General features: G+C 39.1%; 1 protein-coding gene across 1 annotated transcript; it reads right to left on the bottom strand.

Moving 5' to 3' along the window:
- Positions 1–4,351: 4,351 nt before the first annotated feature.
- On the bottom strand, positions 4,352–24,074 carry LOC149300732 (uncharacterized). The gene is made up of 5 exons (XM_089484783.1): positions 23,877–24,074; positions 17,429–18,820; positions 7,641–7,763; positions 5,731–5,834; positions 4,352–4,556 (listed from the first exon to the last, which is right to left on the bottom strand). The coding sequence occupies exons 1-5, from the start codon at positions 24,072–24,074 to the stop codon at positions 4,352–4,354; spliced, it is 2,022 nt and encodes a 673-aa protein (XP_089340909.1).
- Between the last annotated feature and the right edge of the window lie 578 nt (positions 24,075–24,652).

Below are 24,652 nucleotides of genomic sequence, written 5' to 3'. Positions count from 1 at the left end.
TATGTGTTCTCCCATTCCTTCGGAACAGACTTTTTCATCAGTATTCCCCTGCAGTTCTTGTTCAGCTTAGACTTGTAGATCACAACCTGCTGCTCTGCATTATTATTTCCAATTAAACATGGATGTAAAATAAAAATAAAAACATCTACATTCTAGGCTAAGCCTCAAGTCTAGGGACATGTGAGGTACCATCTTATTCTCCATACAGGTAGGTTTTTGAACAATCACCAGAGTCCGGTGGCGGTGTGCTTTACACCTCTCCAGCCTGGAGTTGTGCATATTGTTCTTGAGCTTGTGTGCACTTCTTGGCCATGGAAACTCATTTCATGAAGCTCCTGAAACACAGTACTTGTATTAATGTTGTTTCCAGAGGCAGTTTCTCTAGTAAAGAGATTTTTACACACAATACGCTTCAGCACTCAGCAGCCCCACGCTGTGAGTAATGGTGGTCTACTGCTTTGTGGCTGAGCTGTTGTTACTACTAGATGCTTCAACTTCACTTACTCTACTGCCAATATTTGTCTATGAAGATAGTATGCTTCTATGCTTGATTTTATACACGCAACGGAGAGGCTAACACACTTAAACTCAATAAATAGGAGTGTCTGCATACTTTGGTCATATAGTGTGTGTATATGTACTCTTTTTCCCATTGCTTTTCTCTTCTATCTTTAAAATGCAAATTAAACATTTTTTTCAGTCTTTATGTAAATTTAAGGATCCGCTGTGAAATATCTGCTTCTATTTTCAGAATAAAGGTGTTTTCACACCTCATCACAAAATAGTGAATTGCATATTAAAATCAGCAGATTTTGTGATTGTTAAATGCTTTGCATCTTTTCAGTAAACAAATGTATACGTTTACTAACATTAATTGGGCAGAAGTCACCTGTCACGCCAGTCCTTGTTGGACTCCTTCATAAAAAGTTGTTTAATCTTTTAAATCTTTTACACCGTGAACAACATGGCAGGGCAGATTGTGTGTTGTATCATACACTGCTTTTAAATGAAGTCCTGAACTAGACAGAATGGCTTTGTGGCTTCCCAAAGCTGTAAGCAGATGTTTTAGAAAAAAGTTGATTTGTGTGGTGATGACTAAACATAATTGAAATGTGAGGTCACACAAAGTGATTTAGGTCACATGTCATATGACATAAATGTGGTGATTATTCTAGATGTAAGACTACATTTAAGTGAAGGAGAACTTACTTTTTTATCTGGAGTGAAAAAACTCTCTGCTGGACTTTGCCTCTAAAGACGATTATTTGTTGTTGGTCATAAGCAGGCCTGGACTGGCCATCGGGCACACCGGGCATTTGCCCGGTGGGCCGGGCCAGCCCGGGCCGTGGCAGGGCCGGATTGACTTATGGGCTAATGGAGCTGCAGCTCCAGGCCCCTACCTTAAAATAGACCCAGCCAGGACCGGACTGACTGGGCCTATGCGGCCATCCTTAACGCAGGGCAAAAGGGGTACCTGCCCCTTAAGCCCGCAGCAACTGCGACTGGGCCCGCAACTCTAGCAGCTGGCCGGCTACTTACCTGGCAGACACGAGCGAGTAGCGTCTCTTCTACCGCCAGGGGGACGCAAGAATCCAACAGAGCCATGTGACGTACGTCACGTATGTCACATGACCCTGCTGCGCGTCTGCTTCCCCTGTGCAGATCCGTGGAAGTCTGCGAGCGGCCCGTACATCATCAGTTCAGGTAAGGGGGTGAGGGAGGCTGTATGGAGTATGTGAGATTGAATGAAAGAGTGAATTAATGAGTATCTGTGAAGGAGTGAGTGAATGTTTGTGAATGAGTATATGTAAATGAGTATCTGAATGAGGGAATTAATGAGTATCAATGTATGAATGAATATCTGAATGAGGGAATGATTATCTGTGAATTAGTGAATAAATATTTGTGAAGGAGTGAATTAATATGTGTCTGTCATAGCATGGATGTGTAAGGGGGGGCAAAGATGCAACAGGCAGGCTGTTTTGGTGGCAAAGATGCCACAGGCAGGCTGTTTTGGTGGCAAAGATGCCACAGGCAAGCTGTTATGGGGGCAAAGATGCCACAGGCAGGCTGAGTGAAACGTCCGTGGAAACCCTCCGGATGCAGGTGTCAGTGTGGCAAAGCCTGTCCTGGTGTTTGTGGTTGGGTGTCAGTGTGGCAGAGCCTGTCCTGGTGTGTGTGTGTGTGTGTGTTTGGGTGTCGGTGTGGCAGAGCCTGTCCTAGTGTGTGTGTGGGTGTCGGTGTGGCAGAGCCTGTCCTGGTGTGTGTGTGTGTGGGTGTCAGTGTAGCAGAGCCTGTCCTGGTGTGTCCTCAAGCAGAAGTTGTCTACGCGAATCGCGTACAGCTCTACACGCTGCCCGGACTAAGCACCGGGGACTCAGAAGCACCGGTAAGTTTGGAGGGAGGGAGGGGGAGGGAGTGTAAAATGGGGGGCATAAGGCATTTCTGGAGGCAGAGTGCTCTGTGAAATGCCTTTTAACCCCCTTAATGCCACTCTGCCTCCAGAAATGCCTTTTAACCCTCTATACGCCACTCTGCCTCCTGAAATGCCTTATACCTCCCTATATGCCACTCTGCCCCATAATATGCCTTTTAACCCCCTAAATGCCAGAGTGGCATAAAGGGGTATAAGGCAATTCTGGAAGCAGAGTGGCACATAGGGGTCAAAAGGCGTATCATGGGGCACTGTGGCATTTAGAGGGTTAAAAGGCATATCATGGGGCACAGTGGCATATATATGGGGTATAAGGCATTTCTGGGGCACAGTGGCAAGCCTGGGGGCAGATGTGCATAACTGGGAGGGGGCAGGTTGAAAAAAAGGAAATAAAACCAAAATATTTTTCTCAATCATAGATTTTATTAAGAAACAATTGTTCACATAGTTTACATGAATTAACATTTACTGGTAAAACTTTTTTTCCTATAGGGTCATCTTATATTCAGGCTTTTTCTTTTTTTTCATAAATTAATATTCAGATTTTGGGGTGTTGTCTTATAATCGAGCAAATACGGTACTAAAACTCCATTTTCATAATAAATCAGCTGGAAATAATTATCTCCAGTTGGAAAAAAACCAAAACCAAATAGCACAAACAAGGAACAATACTATATTTTCCTAGAAACCATTTATTATAAAGATTTTAAATATACAAAATTTAGACCGTCTGGGCATTGAGCCAGTACACAGGGAAATAATAAACAAACAATATTTTTACAGGTTTTGAATTAAAGTATGTTTAAGGCTAGAAATGCCTTGCTGTTGTTTGATTAAATACACTTTATTATACATTTTTATTATGAAACACATTTATTTTTCCACTTTAAAAAGCAATGTACAATGCAGTGGTATATTAACTAGAGATGCTATGATTGTTCTTTTTTAAAGCCTGTTATACATGTAATGGCCAATATGTTTTTTCCAAAGCAGAACTGATTGATTACACCTATAGACCACAGGCTGAACGTATCCTACAAAACCTTTCATATGCCCTGAAAATATTGTATAATTCATGAAGTTACATAATTTTTTAAACTGGTATGGCCCATTAACACAATAATCTAAAAGCTATATGTCACACACAAGACCAGATTCTCCGCAGGGCATAATACAAAACTTTACATGGGAGACATGTAGAAAAATAGGTGTTTAGCTGAAGCTCCATAAATTTTTACCCACAAAAGTTATCCATAATCATCCATGCCTGACCACCTACTACCTAGTCTACAAAACATTTTATTTATTTAATTTGGCAGGGGTGGACACTACTACTCTACATGCTTAGATGTAAACTGAACCTTCAGCTTCATGAAAAAGTTTGACTAGTATATTTTTACTCCATTTATTATTCTTGATCCTCTGAGGTATGATATTATTTCAATAGTCAACGATAAACTAGTATGAAATACGTTGCTTCAACATTTAATAGAAAACATGAAACACTATGTATCCTGTTTCCTTCCAGAAGCACATGTCAATTCTGCTTAAATAGCCTAGGTACCTGAACCAATCAACTTCTAAGAGCATTTCTTTTTCTGAACCAAATTCATTCTTCTGTTTTCTATATAAAAGGAAAAAAAATAAAGAACAATGCAGGCAAAGATAAAACAGACTCCATGATCATCCCTGGCTGCTAAACCACATTTTTGCACAAAGCTGATTCTGGTATTTTATATGTTTGTGTAAAGTTAAAATTGTTTTGCTGCAAATTTATTTTTTTACTTTTCAAAAATGTAATAAACCAGTTGTTTTGTAAACAGAAAAAAAAGATTTTTTATGTTGTGGAGTAAGTGATTCATTCATTTCCAGAGTTCTGAACCTATGCATTTCTACCTTATGCTGACAATTGAATTGTTAAAGAGAATTAAAAAGGGGTAAATTGTGGTCTTCTATGTAGTTAGCAAGGATTTTTCCTCTTCGGTTTATGGTTTCAACCAGTTTCTTCACCCCTTCTAAACCTCCTTGGCTTTCCCAGAATACATGATCCATCTGCAATGACTTCAGCAGCATGTTCTCCAAACATCCTGACTTAAGTATTCGAACCGCCAATCCAGGAAACCTAGTTGGGTATAACACAAATAAAGCAACTTTACTCTAGGTTGTACACTGCTAATTGGTACTAACACAGTACCAAACGGCTCTTATAACCAGAGACTCAAAGTACATGTATTCTTCTGAGCAGTAGTCCCTCCATGGGACAATCTAATAACCATGTCCTTTTTGAAGTACACATTGGTAGCCCGCTCTTCTATTGTACTTGCACAATTAGAGGGTGAAAATTCATAATCCTGACACATCATAAAATGGGGAAATACCGTATTTGCTTGATTAAACGATGACCCCCCAACATTTGAGTATTTCTTTAGCGAAAAAAAAGAAAGCCTCAATATAAGACTACCCAAAGGAAAAAAGTTTTACTAGTAAATATTAATTCACATGTAAACTATTTTTTCATATTTAATAAAAGCTATGATTGAGAAAAATATATATTTTTTGTTTTTATTTCCTTTTATTTCCCAACCTGCCCCCCAGGTATCTGTCCCCAGGCTTGCCACTCTGCCCCCCAGAAATGCCTTATACCCCCCTATATGCCACTCTGCCCCATGATATGCCTTTTAACTCCCTATATGCCACTCTGCCTCCAGAAATGCCTTATACCCCTATATGCCACCCTGGCATTTCTGCATGCAGAGAGGCATATAGGGGGTTAACAGGCATATCATAAGGGCAGGATGGCATATAGGGGGTATAAGGCATTTCTCGAGGCAGAGTGGCATATAGGCTGTTAAAAGGCATATCATGGGGCACTCTGCCTCCCAAAACACCTTATGCCCGCTCATATAACACCCCCCCCCCACCCCGACTTACCAGTGCTTCTGACTCCAGCTGATGTCATGCCGGCGTTCGATCATAGAAGCCCCGGTGGAAGTGCTGGCAGAAGCGGAGGTAACCAGAGAGGAGGATCCGGGTCCCCTGCAGCGCTGCAGGGGATCTGGATCTTAGTCTTGTAGTGAGACCTCTATTTGAGGTCTGATTATAAGACGACCTTGATTATAAGACGAGGGGCATTTTTCAGAGCATTTGCTCCAAAAAAACCCTTGTCTTATAATCGAGCAAATACGGTATTAATCTACTAGTTGTCCAACCAGGGTCCTATTACAATTGAAAAATTACCTTTGGAAAATAATATATATATAAATACACACAGAACAGGAAAACATGTACCATCTTACCCATCTATGCCTTCCAGAAGTCTGAAGTTCAGATTGTTTTCAGGGTGTTCAGGTCGCCCAGAATTGTCAATGTATACTAGCCGTGATGGGTTACTTTTACGCACCTTTATAAACCAAAAGGAGATCATCGTTATTGATGTTTGTGCTAATTTCAAAATGATAAAAAAGTTGTATTAACTGGAATTTGGGTACACATTAAAGAGATTATAATTTCCTTAATGGGTAGTAAGCAATAACATCATTACCCCTGATATAAATTTTGGCCTAATAACTTCAAATTTTTTTCTCAGTGTTCTCAGGGCATAGGGGTCGTGCTAATCTGTACTTTTTTTTGTCAAAGCATTTAATTTCCCTCTGCTACTTTTTTTCATATAAAATGGTAAATTGGGAGCTCTACGGCCTAACAATAACAATCACCCACTAGGTGGCACTCACAGAGGATAATTTCAGTCTGTTTGATTTTATATATGAATGCCAATTTTGTGGTATTACTATTAACGGGATTGAGGAATCACACCCAGCTGTCATTTGTAAAACTTTTCTGTTTTTAATTAATTTAAACTTCAATCTCCATATACCACGTACAGTCTAAGTGTTAAACCACAACATCTCAAACCATCTGTCCCCAATACCAAACAGCCAACATATAGACATATAAGTAAGCACAGCACAGCTATATATAGAGATTGAAGTTTAAAGTCTATACAGCATATATGTTGATTTCCGTGGTCCTTTTCTGTTGTTCTAAATATAGCATTTATTCTGGACAGATACTGGCCACCTTAGTTATCACACAAAAGTCATAACTAGTTTGACATCTATCTTTTCTGCAAAACATATTTGTAAAGTAATTTAATTCCATTTAAATTCCCAGCAAGCTACAAATATACAATTATAGGCAACGTATTCCAATTTTACTTTTCAATAATTGTATCTATTATTCAGTATGCTGCTTTTGCATTGACCACGTTGGCCGGATTTATTTAATCATAAGTGCGCTTAAATTATTTGGTCATTCTAAGCATTTGTCATTTGGACGGTTCACTTGGTGCTGTAACATCAGCAGAATGCTACAGATCATAGGCAGATCTGATCAAAGCATATCGCCCCAATATTTGAAATGGACAAATAAGAATACCATTGTTTTAGGGGCGATTAGAAATGCGGCTAAGCATTTAGAAGAAGAGTAATGTATTTTTTTTGCAAAATGTCTAGACACATTTTCTGCTGTTTTTATACACCTTTTAGCGATGTACAATACTGGGATATATTCATACCCACTAAATGTTTGGAGACAATAGATAAGAGGACCATCAGGGAGGAAAACAGCGAAGAGTGATGGGGATTTAGGAACAAAAGAAGAGCCATCCCTTCTAAAGAGGGCCATTTGGGATAAAATTGCTAAAGATGGACACATCAGTGTATTCTTTTCCAGCACACTGGCCACTTCAATTTGCAGAGGATTAAGGTATTTGTATTTGTTGGCTGAAGAAAACAAACAAGCTATTGTAAGCAGATCACAGATGTTACAGAGGCTGTGTGCAGCAGTTATTGTCTGGAAATACTATAAGGCAAAAATTTAAAGTAAAAATAAAAAGTTAAAGTGACCCCAACACAAAAACTATACATCCAGCTATCTAGCTTGGTTCAGTATGATAAATATTATGTATTTTTATGATGAAATGTGGCACATTAGGTGGAAAGTTGTTGTTTTTTTCCTGGATCGGTCCCCACATGCAAATTAAGAGTTCTGAAACTCAGAAGCTGATTTGCATGTGATGAGTTACTGAATCAGAACTAAGTGTACACAATTCCCCTTAAAATATGTATCAGCTGCTAATTCAGCTTTTTGCATTGTAAAATCTAACAAATGTTTACATCTTGCAAACTCCTCCATTAAGAATACTTACTAGGATGTGCACTAGGACAAGTTCATTTGGGTTACGACATTTGTCATGCAGCAGCTCTTCTACACAAGGCTCTGAGGGATCGGGGTTAAATCCACAGCAGTAGCGGTCGAGGCGATCCTGAACCTGGGAAATTAATATTTATAATTATATTTAGAATATATATTATTATGCTGTATGTACACCTACAACTACCAGGCATGCTTCAAAGATACATCACTTCATTCCGGAGATTATTATTTACATAGCACCAACAGTTAACGCAGCGCTTAATACAATACATATATTCAAGTGGTAGGACAAGACTAGAGTAGACAGACTAAGACAAACTGATACATCAGGTAGAGAGAGCCCTGCTCACCAGCTTACAATCTAGAGGGACAAATACCAATAACCTAAAAGTAAATCTATTATAAGAGCATGTTACATGTATCTTTCTTTGGCGTAGTCAAAAAAAACCATTTTGTGTTTGATGAAAAATTTGGAGTGTTATGATTCTCTTGATGGCTGTTATAGAGACTTGACAGGTAATGCGATGCCACATCAGTCCCTTTTTAGGTCTGCAAGTTTACGGACGATGAGAAGCTCTCACATTGAGAAGATCACTGACTGCCAACCCTGCTTTAAGTTTGTTGTAGAATGCAGGGCAGCCATCAGGAAGGTACAACCATTACAGTTGCAAGAGGCCTGGTGGACCCGCTTGGACCACTAATTAAAGGTTGTTTAAGGGGGAGCCCTCACTAGGATGAAAGAGAGTTGAGAAGCCTCTGCTGAGTGCTCTGTGGAATTGTCTGAGACTGCTCATGTTTGGTAATGGAGGGGGTTAAATGTCTTAAATGACTGCTCTATCACAGGGCCAGGCTAATACTTTCGTGTGAAGTGTAGCTTTTATAAGGTGTTTTATTTTATAACCTTCAAAGGAACAATCATGTAACCTGGCTGGAGCTCTTAATCGGTCAGCGCAGCCCTGTCTGCCCAGAAGCCAGCATCTCTAAAGGGGGGATAACACAAGACTGCGCATGTTTGGTAATCCATATATAAACTATGGGAGTTTTAATTCTTTAGGTCAAAATATTTTGCAATCACTTTCCCCATCTTCACATTAACCACCTGCAACTGATAAGTGGGACCTAGTGCCAGTGACTTCTTAAAACATCAGATGGCTTTAAATGTGGGTTGAGCGTTATGTGAGTTGTCTTCGAACAAAGAACCTTTAAAAGCTAACTAATCTTGGATAATAACCACAGCAGACGATGGGGTTCTATCCAGCAGTGATGTGTGTGCAGCTGTAGTTCTTGGAAGAAGGCAGTGTGAATGTGCTCATACAAATATGTCACACTTTCCTGAAACCTAACCACTGCGCGTCAAGACAACCAAAAAAGAAATCATAGAAACTGACAAATGTCCCACAGAGGTGAAGAATTAAACCTCACCGATATTGGCATAAAGCGAGATACATTTTATTTACAGGGGAAATGTTTGCAGCAAACAATTTGCACGATAAATGAAAATAATATTTGTACTCCTGTTCCATTGTTTCTCTAACAATGCACGAGACATAGAGAATCCACATGTGACACTATTCATTTAACAAGACATTATGAATATTGCACAAGCAGGGTACTCCCTACAGCGACATTTGTGAATAACGTCAAATATCCAGATAGGTGAAGGGAAAATGGCAATCAAGAGCGATTATTTCTTATAAGGTGATATTTCACCTACATTGCTTAACGTAACACTTTCATAAATAAATGAAGCATTAGAACCCTTTCCAGAAATAATTCCTTAAGCATGTAATATGTTGCCTTCTTAATATTTTTTGCCAGGAAAAATAAATAAATAAATAAATTTATATATATATGACTAGTGCATTCAGATTCTTACAAATTTACAGAATTTTGATAAGTTTGTACAAAGCCACAGAAACAAGATCAGACCCTCCCTCCTCCACATTCACTCTTTCGTATTCACTTTCTCTAAATGTAACCTCTTATGCCGACCACTTTTGCTTCTGCATCTTCTTCCTCTTCTATCGTTTATCTTCTCCTGTCTCTTCTATCTTCAATCTGCAATCTTCGTCCGCATAACCAGGCGGGAACTTCCAGGCGGGAACTTCCGAGGGAGAGGACATCGCCAAAAGCGCCATCATTTAGGATCAGGGAGAAGGCATCACTGGAAGCACCGCCATATTGGCCTGAGTTCAAATTAAGACAAAATGGCAATGCTTTGGGTGACGGCCTCTCACCTGATTGAAGGATCACGTGAGAGGACATCACCAGAAGCAACGCCATATTGGCCTGAGTTCAAGTTAGGGCAAAACGATGGTACTTAGAATGTAGAATAGAGATTTATTAAATAAAGTTCAGTGAGCTTACATTTGTAAATAGGTTTATGCATTAGACCTCACATAAAGTATCCTGTACAGTTCTGAAGATCCCATCTCCAGCAAAATATAGACAGTCTGTAAAGAGTTCAGAGATGCTTGATGTGTTCCAAACAAACCTAAAGCTTCTGCCAGGACTTCAGTTTCAACTAATTTTAATAGTAACTGAACTCACAAGCTCAGCCCCTGGAAAAGCATGATGCTCTTCAATGGTGTTTGTCATGATTCAGATGGAACCCAGGGATCAACCTCCCATTTTAGGAAACACACTAAATTGAACATTTTGATGTTAATGTGTAGGTATGACTGTGTGTATGGGTATGTTAGCGTGTGCTTCATATGTTGGATATGTTAGTGTGTGCCTCGTAGTAGTATCTGTGACAGTGTCCAACGGAGTCTGTGTCTGCAAGTCGATGTAACTGGCTGCTGCATAACTGTGTTGTTTTGTTGAATTAAATTACTTATTTTTAACTTCTTTAATGTAGAGCCAATATTTTAATATTTAATGGTTTATATTAACTAGTGATATGCTGGGATTTAATGCTCAGCTAATGCCCCTGAATAATTTCCAGGTTATTATTTGGATATGCGATATGCCCTCCATACCTGTATTCTCTTCCACATTGATTTTATATGACTCATTTTTGCCATTTTTATTTGTGTGTGTATATACAGTATATGTGTGTCTATATGTGTATATATATATATATATATACTGTGTGTATATACCGTATATATATATATACATACATATATATATATATATATATACACACATAGAATATTTGCCTTCAAAACCAGAAAACCAGAAACACAGAGGTCTATGACCTTATGGTCCTGGATAAATGTTTAAAAACCGCCAGATGAGACCATAATTCCTCCTATTCCCATAAACATCTTCGAATACTATAAAAACTCAGGCCAAACACTGAAAGCCTGACAGAAACAGAAGCTTGGCTCAAGCGACATCAACTATGTAATCTTGTTGTTATTTTCCAGGATTTCACACATTTCTGTATCTTTTACATTGTAGACTGAGCACTGCTTTCCACGTAATTGAGCATACATAATTACCTTTCATTGAATCTGTTATGGGCTTAATTAAAATGATTCTGGATATATGATTTACAGATTGTTTTGCAATAATTAGACTACAGCTGGAAATATATGCAAGTATAATCTGTGATAATTTTTGCCACACTTTTGATATTTTTTTTATAAGTACCAAATTGTGTGCTGTTCCCCGGGATCTAATAAAAATGTAGATAAACCCAGCTGCAGATGAAATGATATCAAGAATAATTTACTGTGATGTTTTAACTACAGCATGTGTGAGGTCTGCGCGTTCTGCTTGAAAATGCATCCCTTGAATATTTATTAAATATAAATAATTCTATTTATGAGGGTATTAATTGGGTAATATGAGTCAAGAAGGCACTTGACAAGGAAAGTCTTATTAGATCCCCCTACATCATCTGCGTTGCCAAAGCTAGAGTAGACTAGCGGTAAGTGTATCCCGTGCAAAGGAGATGTGTTGGGCCAAACACATCTCCTGCCCAGAAAAATAGATGTTAAATTGTGTAGATGTAAATTTAAAGGGACCGCATTAAAGTGCATATGAACATGGTTCTGTATCTTACTCCTTGGCCGCTACTACATTTTACAAATGTCCTTGGACATTCATTGGTAGGCCAATGATGTGCCAGGCACGTCATTTGGTCCTTAACCGTATGTTTTTCCCTGGCATGCTTGGCACATCATTGGTCATTAAAGGGTTAACCCCTTAAGTTTATTGGTTGTTAAAGGGTTAGCCTACCACTCATCCTCACAGATACAGTCACATAAACAGAATAGCCCAGGGAATATATACTGTAAATTTGTACAATATTCTTAAATGTTATGTCTCTGCACGGTCAGTGGATATTTAACAGCAATCCAAGTCTTCCAATTGCTCTCCTTAGTTTGTGTCCATTGTCTTTAACCCCTTGCTGACAATTGCCGGTCCGGGCACGTCACCGAAAATCGTGACGATTATGACAATTGACGTGCCAGGACCGGCACGTCTTTAAACGGGTGAAAAAATCGATCCGTGATCGATTTTTTCACTCAAACGGTGTTGCTCTAATGCCTCGACATCGAGGCATTGAGCAACACCCAAAAAAACATTCCCGGCCCCCCCCGATCGCTCCTAGGAGCAAATAAAAAAACATGTTTGAAAGACTGCACGTCTTTCAAACATGGCGGCGCCCGCCGCCGAAAAACGGGTTTAGGAAGCGATCGCGAGTCGCTTCCTTTGCTTAGCTGGTGTTGCTAAGATGCCTCAGTATCGAGGCATCTTTGCAACACCTGTTTAGCAAAGGAAGCGACTCGCGATCGCTTCCTAAATGCTCAACTTACCTTCCCGGTGCCGGCGTCTTCGAAACACATGCGGTGTTTCAAGATGGCGGCGCCCATCAAGCCGGGGGCGGAGCCTGCTGTCATCATCGGGGGGGGTGTTGCTGGATGTCATGGACATCCAGTGAATAACACCCCTAGTGGTCAGATCACTCATAAGAGTGATCATGATTTGATAAATCAAAGGCAATGTTTTCTAAACATTGCCTTTGATCAGTATTGGATCTGCCTCCCTCCTTCACTTGCTTCTAGTGAGGGAGAGAGACAGATCAGTGTGTTTTTAGGTATTCTCAATAATATATATATATATTGATCCAAAGGCTCTTATAAGAGCCACCCATTTAATATTAACCCCTTCATTGCCATTGATCACTGCATAAACAGTGATCTTGCATAGTGGCAATTGTTTTTGGGGTTCTTTTTTTTTACATTTTTTTGTACTTTTTTTTTTTTGTACTTTTTTTTTAGGGTTTTTTTTATTTTTTTTATTAGAGCCATTAACCCTTTCCTTCCCCACTATTTTTGCTGCAATTGTTGCCATGCAGCGGTATACGGCTGAGGAGGCATGTTCCAAATTTGGCCCTTTTGCCCCCAAACAATCTGACAAACCCATGCATGTGGGGTATCAATGTACTCAGGAGATGTTGCTGAACACATATCGGGGTGTTGTGTGACAGCAACAACATACCAGGAGCTGTAATTTTACACCTGAAGTACAAAGTATGTTTAAAAAACAGCAAAAACAATTACTATCACAAACTTTGACAAGGGTTGGTGGTAGGATTAGTGCATGGAAAGGGTTAAACTATCAGCATCTAAAATACCCTGGGGTGTCTAGTTTTCAAAAATATATGGTTTGGTGGGGTAAATTTAATTTGCTGGCTTCAAAGATACCCCAAATACCACATGGAGACAGAATTACCAGATTCAGAGAAAAATGGTTTTTAAATAGCAAAACGCTACTTGTACTTATTGCCCCATAACGTGTAGAAGAAAACAAAAAAACATAAAAACATTGGGTATTTCTAAACTCGGGACAAATAGTAGAATCTATTTAGCAGGTTTTTTCAGTAGTTTTTTATGATGAATAAAAGATTTTTCAAATAAAAGTGAGAAATTATTTTTTTTTTTCAATTTTTCGTCATATTTTATTATTTTTATTATAGAAAATTACATCATATATAAAAAATTATGGTGTCTGAAGAAAGCCCTTCTTGTCCTGAAAAAAACAATATATAACTTGTGTGGGTTTAGTAAATGGGTTAAGAGAAAATTACAGCTAAACACAAACACCGCAGAAACGATAAAACAGCCATTGTCACGAAGGGTACAAAAAATAGAATCAGCCTTTGTCACGAAGGGGTTAATCATAGCAGTAAGGTGTATTGTTATTGTGAAACTGGGTCAACTTATACGAAACAAGAAAAAAACCTAAAAAATAAAGACTTCTCTTAGGATTTTAAGATATTATTTTTTAATTCCGTTGACTATAATTACATTTCGAGTAGACCAAGCATATAGGTAAATGTTAAGAATTTACAGATTTATTGCCGACAGGTGGCTGCCGTTAATTTCTTAACATCTGTGAATTTGCTCAAGGGCCATTATTAGCATTCCATGTGTCTGTTTGAAAACACTGAGAGGCCAATAAGAATGCTGCTCTCATAAATGTCAGGTAGTTGTGTATTCCATATCTTCCAACTTCTACCTCCGAGAGGAAGGCAGTGGATGGAGCTTGGGAGGTCACTCAAAAATGGCAGCGCTACTTTGCATGCGCACAATTCTGTGGACGCACAGTATACATTCTCCGGCATAATCATCTAGACATCTGAAAAGCAGGACAGAGGTAGAGCTTGGTGGGACAGAGTGGCAAAATTGAGATTGTTCCACGCAAATTAGTTTTATTATTTTGTATTTAAATAAAAATCACTTTATACTAAAACATTACTAACCCTTAAACAAATAACTACACTAAGATATTATAATTCTAGATATAAATTACATATAGGATACACATATCTAAATGATATTACTAGGACAAACCTGATGGTCACACATAAATTTATTGTATCTTTGTTTTTTGTTTCATTTTATTAAGGACATTGATACTAAGGACATTACTCGTTCTTACAAATGTATGGACAACTCCACGTCTTAAAACAACGTAATTTTAAGTTTAAAAAATACGACATTTGCGACAGAACAAATGGCTAAGTATTTTCGCACAAAGAAGCCTAATTAAACATTTTTGGACAGTCCTCAGCAGTATATGTCCAAAGTATGGTCAAACACTCGAAGAATGAAGGTTTGATTTACTTGGCTGCAAAGTGCAAGCCAGGAAATAGATGTGGCTTGGTCTGACAAGTCTAGACAAAGGATACTTGCTTCTCCAGAAAGATCTCTGTTTAAAGAGCGGTTCGCATGCAAATATCGTCTGCTGGTTTAGGACAGAAGCCATAATTCAGGGCAGCAAGCGTACAAACTGTGTGTTCAGCAAGAAAGTCTCTCATTCTGAGCTTCATTTAGAAAATTACTGGTGGATAGGATTATTTGAGATAATTTGAACAATTACATTTACGTGTGATTACAATTTATTTGTAAATAAAGAAGACCATCAAATCATATTTTAATTCTCAATTGTATACTCAATTTCCTTACAAACCTAAAAACCTGAATAATGGACTCACTTCTGGACTGAAGTTTTGTAATGGGTAAAAAAAAAAAACACCCAACATTTCAGGGGTCCAAATCAAGAAACCTGTGTTGGGGTTTGTGGATCAGAAGCATGACCACCTTGCTCGAGGAGCCACCTCACAGCACAAGTTTGCCACATGGGAACAGCAATAACCCTTTCATACTGTGTGAAATCCACACGAAATGGAGCAATCACTGAAAACCAGAAGACCTCATTCCAAAAACAAAATAGATCAATATACCGTATTTGCTCGACTATGAGACGACCCTGATTATAAGACGACCCCCCAAAATCTAAATATTAATTTAGGAAAAAAACAAAAAGCCTGAATATAAGACTACCCTATAGAAAAAAAAGTTTTACTAGTAAATATTAATGCATGTAAACAATTTTTTCATATTTAATAAAAGCTATGATTGAGAAAAATATATATTTTTTTTATTTCCCAACCTGCCCCTCCAGTTATGCACATCTGCCCCCAGGGTTGCCACTCTGCCCCCAGAAATGCCTTATACCCCCTATTTGCCACTCTGCCCCATGATGTGCCTTTTAACCCTCTATATGCCAGAGTGGCATATAGGGGGTTAAAAGGCATATCATGGGGCAGAGTGGCATATAGGGGGGTTAAACGGCATTTCTGGAGGTATATATATATATATATATATATATATATATATATATATATATAAAACTGCTAACAGCAATCACACTCCTATTAAGCCAAGGCAGCCAGTACATGCTGGAAACTGGGGATGATAGGAGTGTGAGTACAGCCTCCCTATGCCATGCTACCACCACCACCCACCTTACACATCCATGCTATCATACACACACTCATTCACAAACATTTAAATACTTATTCATTCCATTAATCACACATACTTGCTCAAAAATCCTCCCCCACCCCCTTACCTGAACTGCATATCTCTCACTCGAAGACTTCTGCAGGGTCCCGGCCGTGCGAGCAACTTCTCTGGCCCCGCCCCCAGAGGAAGGAGGGGGAGGCAGAATTATGTGACACTCTACTAGCTTCCTGTTCTCCTGCTGCTAGAAGAAGCCTGGCAACCTAATCGAGGTCTGATTAGAAGACGACCTCGATTATAAGACGAGGGGTATTTTTCAGAGCATTTGCCTCGTCTTATAATCGAGCAAATACGGTAACTAGATTTTAAAGTGCTTAGTGTCGCTTCCATTTCCATTCACAATGAATATCCAACATTTTTGCATCCAGTAATACTCCTGGCGGATCAATCTTTATTCTTTTGAAAACCCCTCAGAATGCATCCTATAAGAAGCACTCAACGCAAAGCTTAACATGTGGTCTCATTTTGCAATAATTTTAGTATTAAACACCCACACATGGGTTTACTTCCCCTTGTAGATTATACAACAGGAAACATCATGCAAAGGCTGGAGGCAGAGCTGTCCATCGTGGATGGTCTGGAGTTTGGAACTTTATCTTCAACAGAAACACTGCATCTTGGGCAAAAAATACTTTAAGAAGGAGAAACACTTGGTCCTCTGGCTTTACGGTTGAAGATGGATGAAGCACACGGCACTGCAGAGCCCCCATATATATATAGGTGTGACTCTCCGGTCCTATTCTAGGTGTGCTTTATGGTGTTTTAGTGAATAGTTCATCAGACATTTGTGACAGCAAAAGTATGCATACTGTTCAGACTTCAAAAAATAGGGCTCTGTTTTCCACTGTGGCTCTTGTAGAGTTTGGCACTGTACCTCACGCTTAAAAAAAACAACTATATATAGGTGTGACTCTCCGGTACAAAGCAGCAGGTTCAGTGTATGGAAATGTCCCATGTAACTATGGCTAAGGAATTGTGCATTGGATACTTTGTACATTCTGGAATTTATAGCAGAACTGTTTTTAGATTAAAGATATTTCATTATTTTATATGGTCTATTGAAACTCAAATTTGCACCTAAGGTCTATCAGTTACAGAATGTATTTGAGATAACACAATACATGTAACTTGCATGTGGAGATGAGCAGACTTTCCATCATTCGGTTCACAAAGCATTTCGTCGTACTCAATTGGAAACAAGCATTCTAAAATGTGATTTTTTTTTCTGGTCTCCCATTGGCTGTAACACTTAAATCCATTAATGAACTTCCACGCCCCCACTACAATCAAATGTTTTCAAATTCTAAACTTACATAAAACATTTTTTTCATGCATACAAAGTTAAAGATCTATTAACGCAAATCTGACAATCATGGTGGTTTGTAGTTACTGCAACCATCCGGACATTTTACAAGAGTTTACTATATACAACCTTATAATAAGTATATCTTACCTGCAGGAGAAAGTCAAAAAGAGCCAGCTTTGCCCATTCTGTATGCTCAATGCCAAAACATGGAGGATCAGTAATATGTCCATCAGAGTTCTCCATGCCACACCTGTGTTTCAGCACATGCTGATAGTCCAACCACCCTACTGCATGGGAGTTCTGATCATTATTGGAGTCATCTAAGTGCTCAATGTCAGGGGCCCACCATATCATTGGTCTTGCAGCACCATTGGTATACTTGTAAGGCAATATGTCACTAGTAAATTTGCGGGCTACAGCTGGAAGACTTCTGTTCAGACCTAGGATCCTGTCAAGATGAAATGCAAGAACCTCATATAAATCATTGGGACGCTTTATCAATCCACAGAAGCCTTGCTTACAATGTTTCTCCTGGTAACAACTGTTAAGCAGTGGGTTCTGACACAATGCAACTCTGAGGACCTGTCCATGAGCAGGAATTCTAGACTTTGAAACTATCTGTGCCTGCGACAAAAATGCCATCTTCTGGACATCATCTGAGGTAAACCAGGGTGTTTCAGATTCCGGAAGCTCTCCAATTTTCACTTGCTGAGTTTCCAGGTGGTGAAATTTTAAGCATTCTAAACCTGATTGTTTTTTATTTTTAGCTACCATTTCATGGACAGTGGGCATTTGGTTATCTCCTACAGTCTTCCTGTTAATCATAGACTGTTTCCCATCTGCCCGTGCCAGAACAGAAAACATTTCTGAAAGAACAGTGCGTTCAGCTAGCTCCTGGTGGAGAAAATCAGTCAGGAAACTTGAGTTGTTCCTAGATTTGAGGAGCATTTTAGAATTTCCTTTGTGCATGGAGTCATTTTTCATCACAGCAGGTTTAAGAAGAATCAATTCTTTTTTTTTCACATTCTTACCTGCAAGAATAGCTACATGACTTTCTGAGAGCATGTGTCCCACTTTCTTTATTGGGGTTAAAAGAAAAACATTGCTTGGTTTCATATATGTGGTGTTTTCCACAGTTTGGTCATTTTTGGTCAATGCTCTCCTCTCTTTGGTTTCTTTGTGTTTATTTTTCCATAGAGAGTGCTTGCTAACCTGACCTAAGTTAATTTGCTCCTTGTAATCATGGCTAGTGTTAATGAAAGGCTGTGTTCCATGCTTGGGAATTTCTAGGCCTGATTCCCATCTCCTGTGGTCAGGGATTTGAACCAGCTTAGGGACGGAGTCTGTGGTGCTGGTCCACAACCGTTTGTGTCGGACAGCTTTCCTGTGTTGAATGAGGTGAATAAATTCAGTCTTTCCATTGCTGTCTGTAGGGAGTGCAGGAAAGCTATTAATTAATACTACAGTCAAAGTACACAGGAAGCAAAACCCAAGAACCGGACTTCTCTTCAATCGCATCCTCAGCCATAATTTCAGGGCCTGGGAAAAGGACAATAAACATTAAAGTTTTAATAACTAGAACTTACTACACAATATCATTACCATTAGAATAATTAAAAATACAATTTGAATATTTCAACCAATTTTTAGCCTATTAATTATTTGTAACATATAAAATACTGCAATACTTTTTTTTTTACTATACTTGCAGCTTTTTTGTAAAAATTTTTAAAATAAACTTTTTTTATTTCATTGACAGGCTTGAGTTAAATGTATTTCTTTCATATTCCATGAACATGCAGCAAAGCTAATTTGTTAATTGCATTGTAATTAGAAGAGTCACTAAGACCTATCAGGTCATCTGCCCTGAGGGGTAAGTAGGACAACCTTTTTGTAGCCTAAAACAAGCATTTAATTATACATTATATAGTAAGCAGATTGAAGTGAGAGTTCCCGGGGAGTTCCCAGGTATGTATATGACTAGCAATGTTCACACTGGACATGTGAGTACTGGAATCTACAGTTGTGTGAAAAAGAAAGTACATCCTCTATGGTTTAACATATCAGGACATAATAGCCATCATCTGTTCCTAAGACGGTCTAAAAATTAGGTAAATACAACCTCAGATAAACAACACATGACATATTACACCGTGGTATGATTTATTCAACAAAAATAAAGCCAAAATGGAGCCAAATCAACACACATTCCCTTTAAAGAAAATCATATATATAATTACTAATGTATTTACTCTCTTGTTAGCCTTTTCACATGTCATAATTATCAACGTTTCATTCTATAACCAAATATACCAGTAGGCTGCACAAACAGACTATAGCCTCAGGAAATCTGAACTGTGAATGTAAACTATGAAAAGTATATTTCCAATTTCACAGCATATTTTTACATCACCCACAGGTCTGAACTGGCATTCACACTTCACAAAGATTATAAATCTATATAATGTTATTTCATGATGTATAATGTGCTGAAGTCCAACAGATCTGCTGAGGAACGATGGGCACTGAACGCTGTTACAGGCTCTGTTCACTATCAATTAGTTATCTAATAAATATCCAATGCAACATTAAAGCACTTAACTCTTAAATTATCTATGCAATAATAGAGGATAGCACAACATAAAAAGCATTACAATTCAGATGCCAGGTTGCTGCTAGAATAATAAAGACCAATAAGAGCACAACACAAAGCAAGAATTCAGCATATGCCCAATGAGTACCATCCAAAAATCTGTAAACAGTAGTTGTAATAGTGTAGCTACCTAAAACTAGACTTGGGCACCAGGGGGCTCTTCGTCTTCGTCTTCGGCAAAAAAAAAAACTTCGTATTCCGCGAATATTCGCCTGGTCCTGTCTTCTCTTCGGGCGAATATTCACGGACATTCTTCGTGTTCGGGTTTTCTTCGTTTTCCCCGGTTAAGGGGTTAAAACGGGTTCAAAGCCGCTCTGGCGCCAGGAGTTTAAATGTCTGTATGAGCAACTCTATTGGTCGTCAGCAGGGGGCTCGTCTGCCAATAGGGTCGCTCATTCAGACTGTTAAACTCCTGGTGCCGTAATTGTCCGGCAGATCCCATTGGCTCTCTGTTCTATCTTTATTAACTGATAGAACAGGGAGACCAGTGGGATCTGCCGGGTAAGTTGCAGCATTGGGATTTTAAAAGTCTGTACGAGCGACTCTGTTGGTCGCTCGTACAGACTTTTAGGGTCCTGGTGCTGTAACTTACCCGGCACATCCCACTGGGATTGATGCCAGAGGAGGTCCCTGTAGGCGACCAATAAGCTCATTCGCACTGCCCTGTAACCCGTGACGGCGAACCTGCGGATTTCCACTTCCGGGAACTGCCGCGAAGCCGCGAAGACAAGGTAAGTTAGAAGAGGGGGGGAGAATGGTAGACGAAGACGAAGACAATCACGAAGATCTTCGTGGTGTGTGTCTTCGTCTTCGCCTACGTTTTACCGCCGCCGTCTTCTCTTCGGCGTGTCTTCGGAACGAACACGAAAACGCACTCTTCGTGTTCGTTTCCATGTTCGCCCGAAGACGAATGCACAACTCTACCTAAAACACAACTATGTCATTAACGGAACATACATTACTTCACCCTTTGATATGTATTGTTATTCTTCTAAACACAGCTACAAGGCAAAAAGAACTTTGACATAATTCTTCCTTTAAGATACCATCAATGGCTGACAGTCCTATTTGTAACGTATTATGGTGTTTGCACACGTGTTTTCATTTTGGTAATTGCTCTGCTTTATATTTCAGCGTCTGTGTAGCTTCCAGTCCGTCAATGTTTACGTTTGAGTTGTGTCAGACAGTTGCAGGCCATGTGCAGGGTTTTTTTGTGTTTATCATTGTCATGTCCTCTGACGTAAGTTACCCAGAATACATATTTATTAAGTAGTCTGGCTTTGTATGCGATGGCAAAATACTTTTTCCAGTAAAACCAGTGAAACTCTTAGCAGCGCCTCAGCTGCCCCCCACCACTCCCCTATGTGGTCGCCATGCTCTATGCGGCATTTAGAAGATGCACCGTGTAGAGTAAGATCACTACAGAGCTCCAATTGGAACAAATGCTTTGGGGTATTTGTTTGTGCATTTGTAGATAAGAGTCACAATTTGCCAAAAATATGTGATTCCTGAGTCTTATTGCCCTAGGACAGTGAAGAGACTAACCCCAGGGCATTTATTTCAGTGTGTTGCCGAGAAACCTGAACCTTTACACTTCTTCACCATTTACTGCAGGTGCTCTACACGTTCTAGCTCGTTCTACAGAAGAGAAGCGCACATCATTTCAGGAATTCCATCTGTACTGCACCAGGGAAATACAGGGGCAAACGCTCATCTAAACATTAGTTTATTAACTAAAATACATATACTGTAGGCTCAAACTGCCAAGAAGGGCCACAAGTCTCAGCTGTATCCACCGTAAACATATATTTTGCCTACAGGCAAAACAAATATTATTTCATGGCACATGACATTTGGAAGCAGACACATTTAGAAAGGGGCAGTGTGACTAAATGTTAGGGCATACAGGGCCTTTACAGCCCTTATATTACAGACATTGAATAAAAGGCAGCTGTACTAGTGCCCCAGGGACCTTAATGTTACTTATCTTCCTCAATATGGTTCAAGTGGTTAACTGGGGAGTTATTGGTAAGAACGGTAATTATTATTATTACCTTTTATGTATTGAGCACCAACAAATTACGCAACGCTGTACAATTATAGCAAATATACATTAACACATACAGAGAACCCTGCCTGTAAGCTTGCCATGTACCCTTATGGTACTTTCACACAAAGTTCCTGCCAGGAATGGTGGGTTTATGAGGGCCGCTACATGAGGTCATAAAAAAACACAGAGAAGCAACCTTAGTTGGCTCTGTTCAAACTTGACATAGTCTGTTTACAATGGAACCAAAGTAACCTCCCTGAATATTCCAGACATGATGATATCAGCGTTCTGTAACCACATATTTAAATATTTATTTCCCTAAAAAGGCAGTGATGCCATTTGTTTTTCTCTCTTAAGATATCAAGAGCCTCTGCGCAAATAAACCAGTGTACATAAGAGTTAAATCCAAACCTCGGTTTCCTCCTTTAGGAACACTGGATGAAGAATGATTTTAATTGGCAAGATTGTATACGTTTCCAAAAGCTCCGTTGAATGTTCACTATGGGCGCTAGCCATGATACTAAGGCTTTATCTTTAAGTTGTAGAGTTTTGTTTATTTTTTTGTTTATCATCAATAAGATTTGGCCTTCCGACAAATTTAAATGTTAAATAATAATGTTTTGCAGCAAAAACAAAGTAATTCTTACACTGTAAATAATAATGATACGTGAATATACTTAAGACCGTTATATCCTTTTTTTTAAACTCCACATAAGAATGGTTAGTAGAACGTTTGTGATGTCTGTTATATTTATTAAAAGTATTGCTCCACCTAGGAGGCCTCCTATAAGTGCATTTATCAATACTTTATGTAATATATAATATATATATATATCTGTATTATTTATTAATACTTGTATGTAATATATATACACACACATACATACAAATCCAGGTACATCTATTCCTGCCTTGATATGGTGAGACACTGGATTTTCAACGTTGAGTTCTTACTTCTTCTTCTTATCATACCTGGAAGCACCGGGTGAAGCACCACTTCTCCGGTTCTCCGATTCTGACATTTTAATGCTCCTCAAATCCAAATAGTACAGATCTGGTCTATACTACTAGTTGTTTTACATTTAATTATAAACGAATGAGGGCAAATGTTTAACTTTCCATCCAGAGAGGTTATTGTGCATTTGGGATAATGAGCTGTACTAATGTTTAATAGGGAGAAAAGTAATTATTTTTCCAGCATGTATAAAATAACCACAAAACCAAACATGAGATGAGAAACTTAAGTTTTCTTTTCTATACGCAGAAAGCTTAGCTTTGACCAGAAGGTTTATGGCTGAACTACCTGAGTATTATATTATGACTCTATGAGGCATAAGATAATTCTTTACTACTACTAGTTATTACAACTACTTTTATATGCATCAGTAAAAGGAAACGGTCACCCTGTTAACTGACTGGTTAAAGTAGTCTCTTGCCAAATTTTTATTGGGATTTCATAGTTTATTGTGATCAGTAACTGACTTGAGAAATGCTTTTGTAAACAAGCAATAACCCTGCCATCTACTTTTGGATTGGGTGAAGAAAGGGTCATCAACATGCAAATGTGCTGAAGTGAGTGGAAAAACATAAGTGATCCCAGGACAAATGGAGAGGTGATATGAGTGTGAGTGGAAAACCAAGTGTCAGTTGTGCCACTAAAGCTATCAACGTGTCTTCTGTAGTAAATGAGAGACTGAGTACTACTGTGTAAACATACCGTAATTGTAAGATGTGTGGACAGACTGACCACAAACCCAACTCAGGTTTGAAAGATACCAAATGTATTATTATTGTTCTTTTATAAAAATTCACATGTACACCATTATTCTGTGTTTGTTTCTGGTGCCAGCAGTGTAGCCTGTTTAAGAGGTGTTAATGCCAATCGCACAGACCTCGAGCTGCATATGATTTGCAGACCTATATCTTTCCTGGATGTGCCAATGTGTTCCATCTCCACTGCTCCACAAGCAGATGTCTCCTATGAGCACATCCACCCCAACGGTATTCTCACGCCTCACTGTCTCACGCCTTACAGTGGTAGGGGAAAGTAACGGGCCAATGTCTGTAGAATTTAGGAGCCAAGCAGACATACTTGGTAGTCAACCTATCCCACTGGTGCAACTACCAGGGTCTCAGCTGCGACTGGGCTCGTGCCTCTAGGGAGCCCACTGTGACCCCTTCTTCCTGTCTCTTTGTACCGGTTCAAAATTGTATTATTTCTGAAAGTTAATTGCATAGTCCCATCCTTTTGAATGTACCTGATGTGATATTTTAGTTTGGTCAGGTGCTGCTGAAGGATGAGATTTTTGTTTTTTTTTTAAAGCTGTTGCAATCATTTTTGTAAAAATTTAAATTTGACTTATTCAAAAATAATAAAAGTTAAGGCAAAATGATGCATGGAGAAGAATGGACCTGACTGCCCCTTTAAAAAGACTGCATCCCTACCCAAGGTTGATGTGAAAAACTACAACACATTTTGCAGTCTACTGACCTAAACAGACCATTGTCTATAGACCGATGATGCCTGCGTGCGGCCGCATATTACATTTTTATGCTCACATAGCGTGCGGCCGCACATATTCAGATGTGCCCTCCAGCACCTGATGCGGCATTGGAGCAGCAGATACGGCGAGTCTGTGGCGCTGTCGGCCAGCGGCCCAGCTGGCAT

This window comes from Sceloporus occidentalis, unplaced genomic scaffold, assembly GCF_023333645.1.
Source record: "Sceloporus occidentalis isolate IW3139 unplaced genomic scaffold, rSceOcc1.0.p SCAF_23, whole genome shotgun sequence".
Classification (NCBI taxonomy): domain Eukaryota; kingdom Metazoa; phylum Chordata; class Lepidosauria; order Squamata; family Phrynosomatidae; genus Sceloporus; species Sceloporus occidentalis.
This window is presented reverse-complemented; position numbering and strand designations above follow the sequence as displayed.

Excerpts from the sequence above, each read along its gene's own strand:
- LOC149300732 (XM_089484783.1), bottom strand. The coding sequence starts at position 24,074 with ATGTCTGCTTGGCTCCTAAATTCTACAGACATTGGCCCGTTACTTTCC. Across the intron at positions 18,821-23,876 it reads CAAATCATATGCAGCTCGAG|GCCCTGAAATTATGGCTGAG; the intron begins GTCTGTGCGATT and ends TCCTTTTCCCAG. Across the intron at positions 5,835-7,640 it reads TTGTCCTAGTGCACATCCTA|GTGCGTAAAAGTAACCCATC; the intron begins GTAAGTATTCTT and ends TGGTTTATAAAG.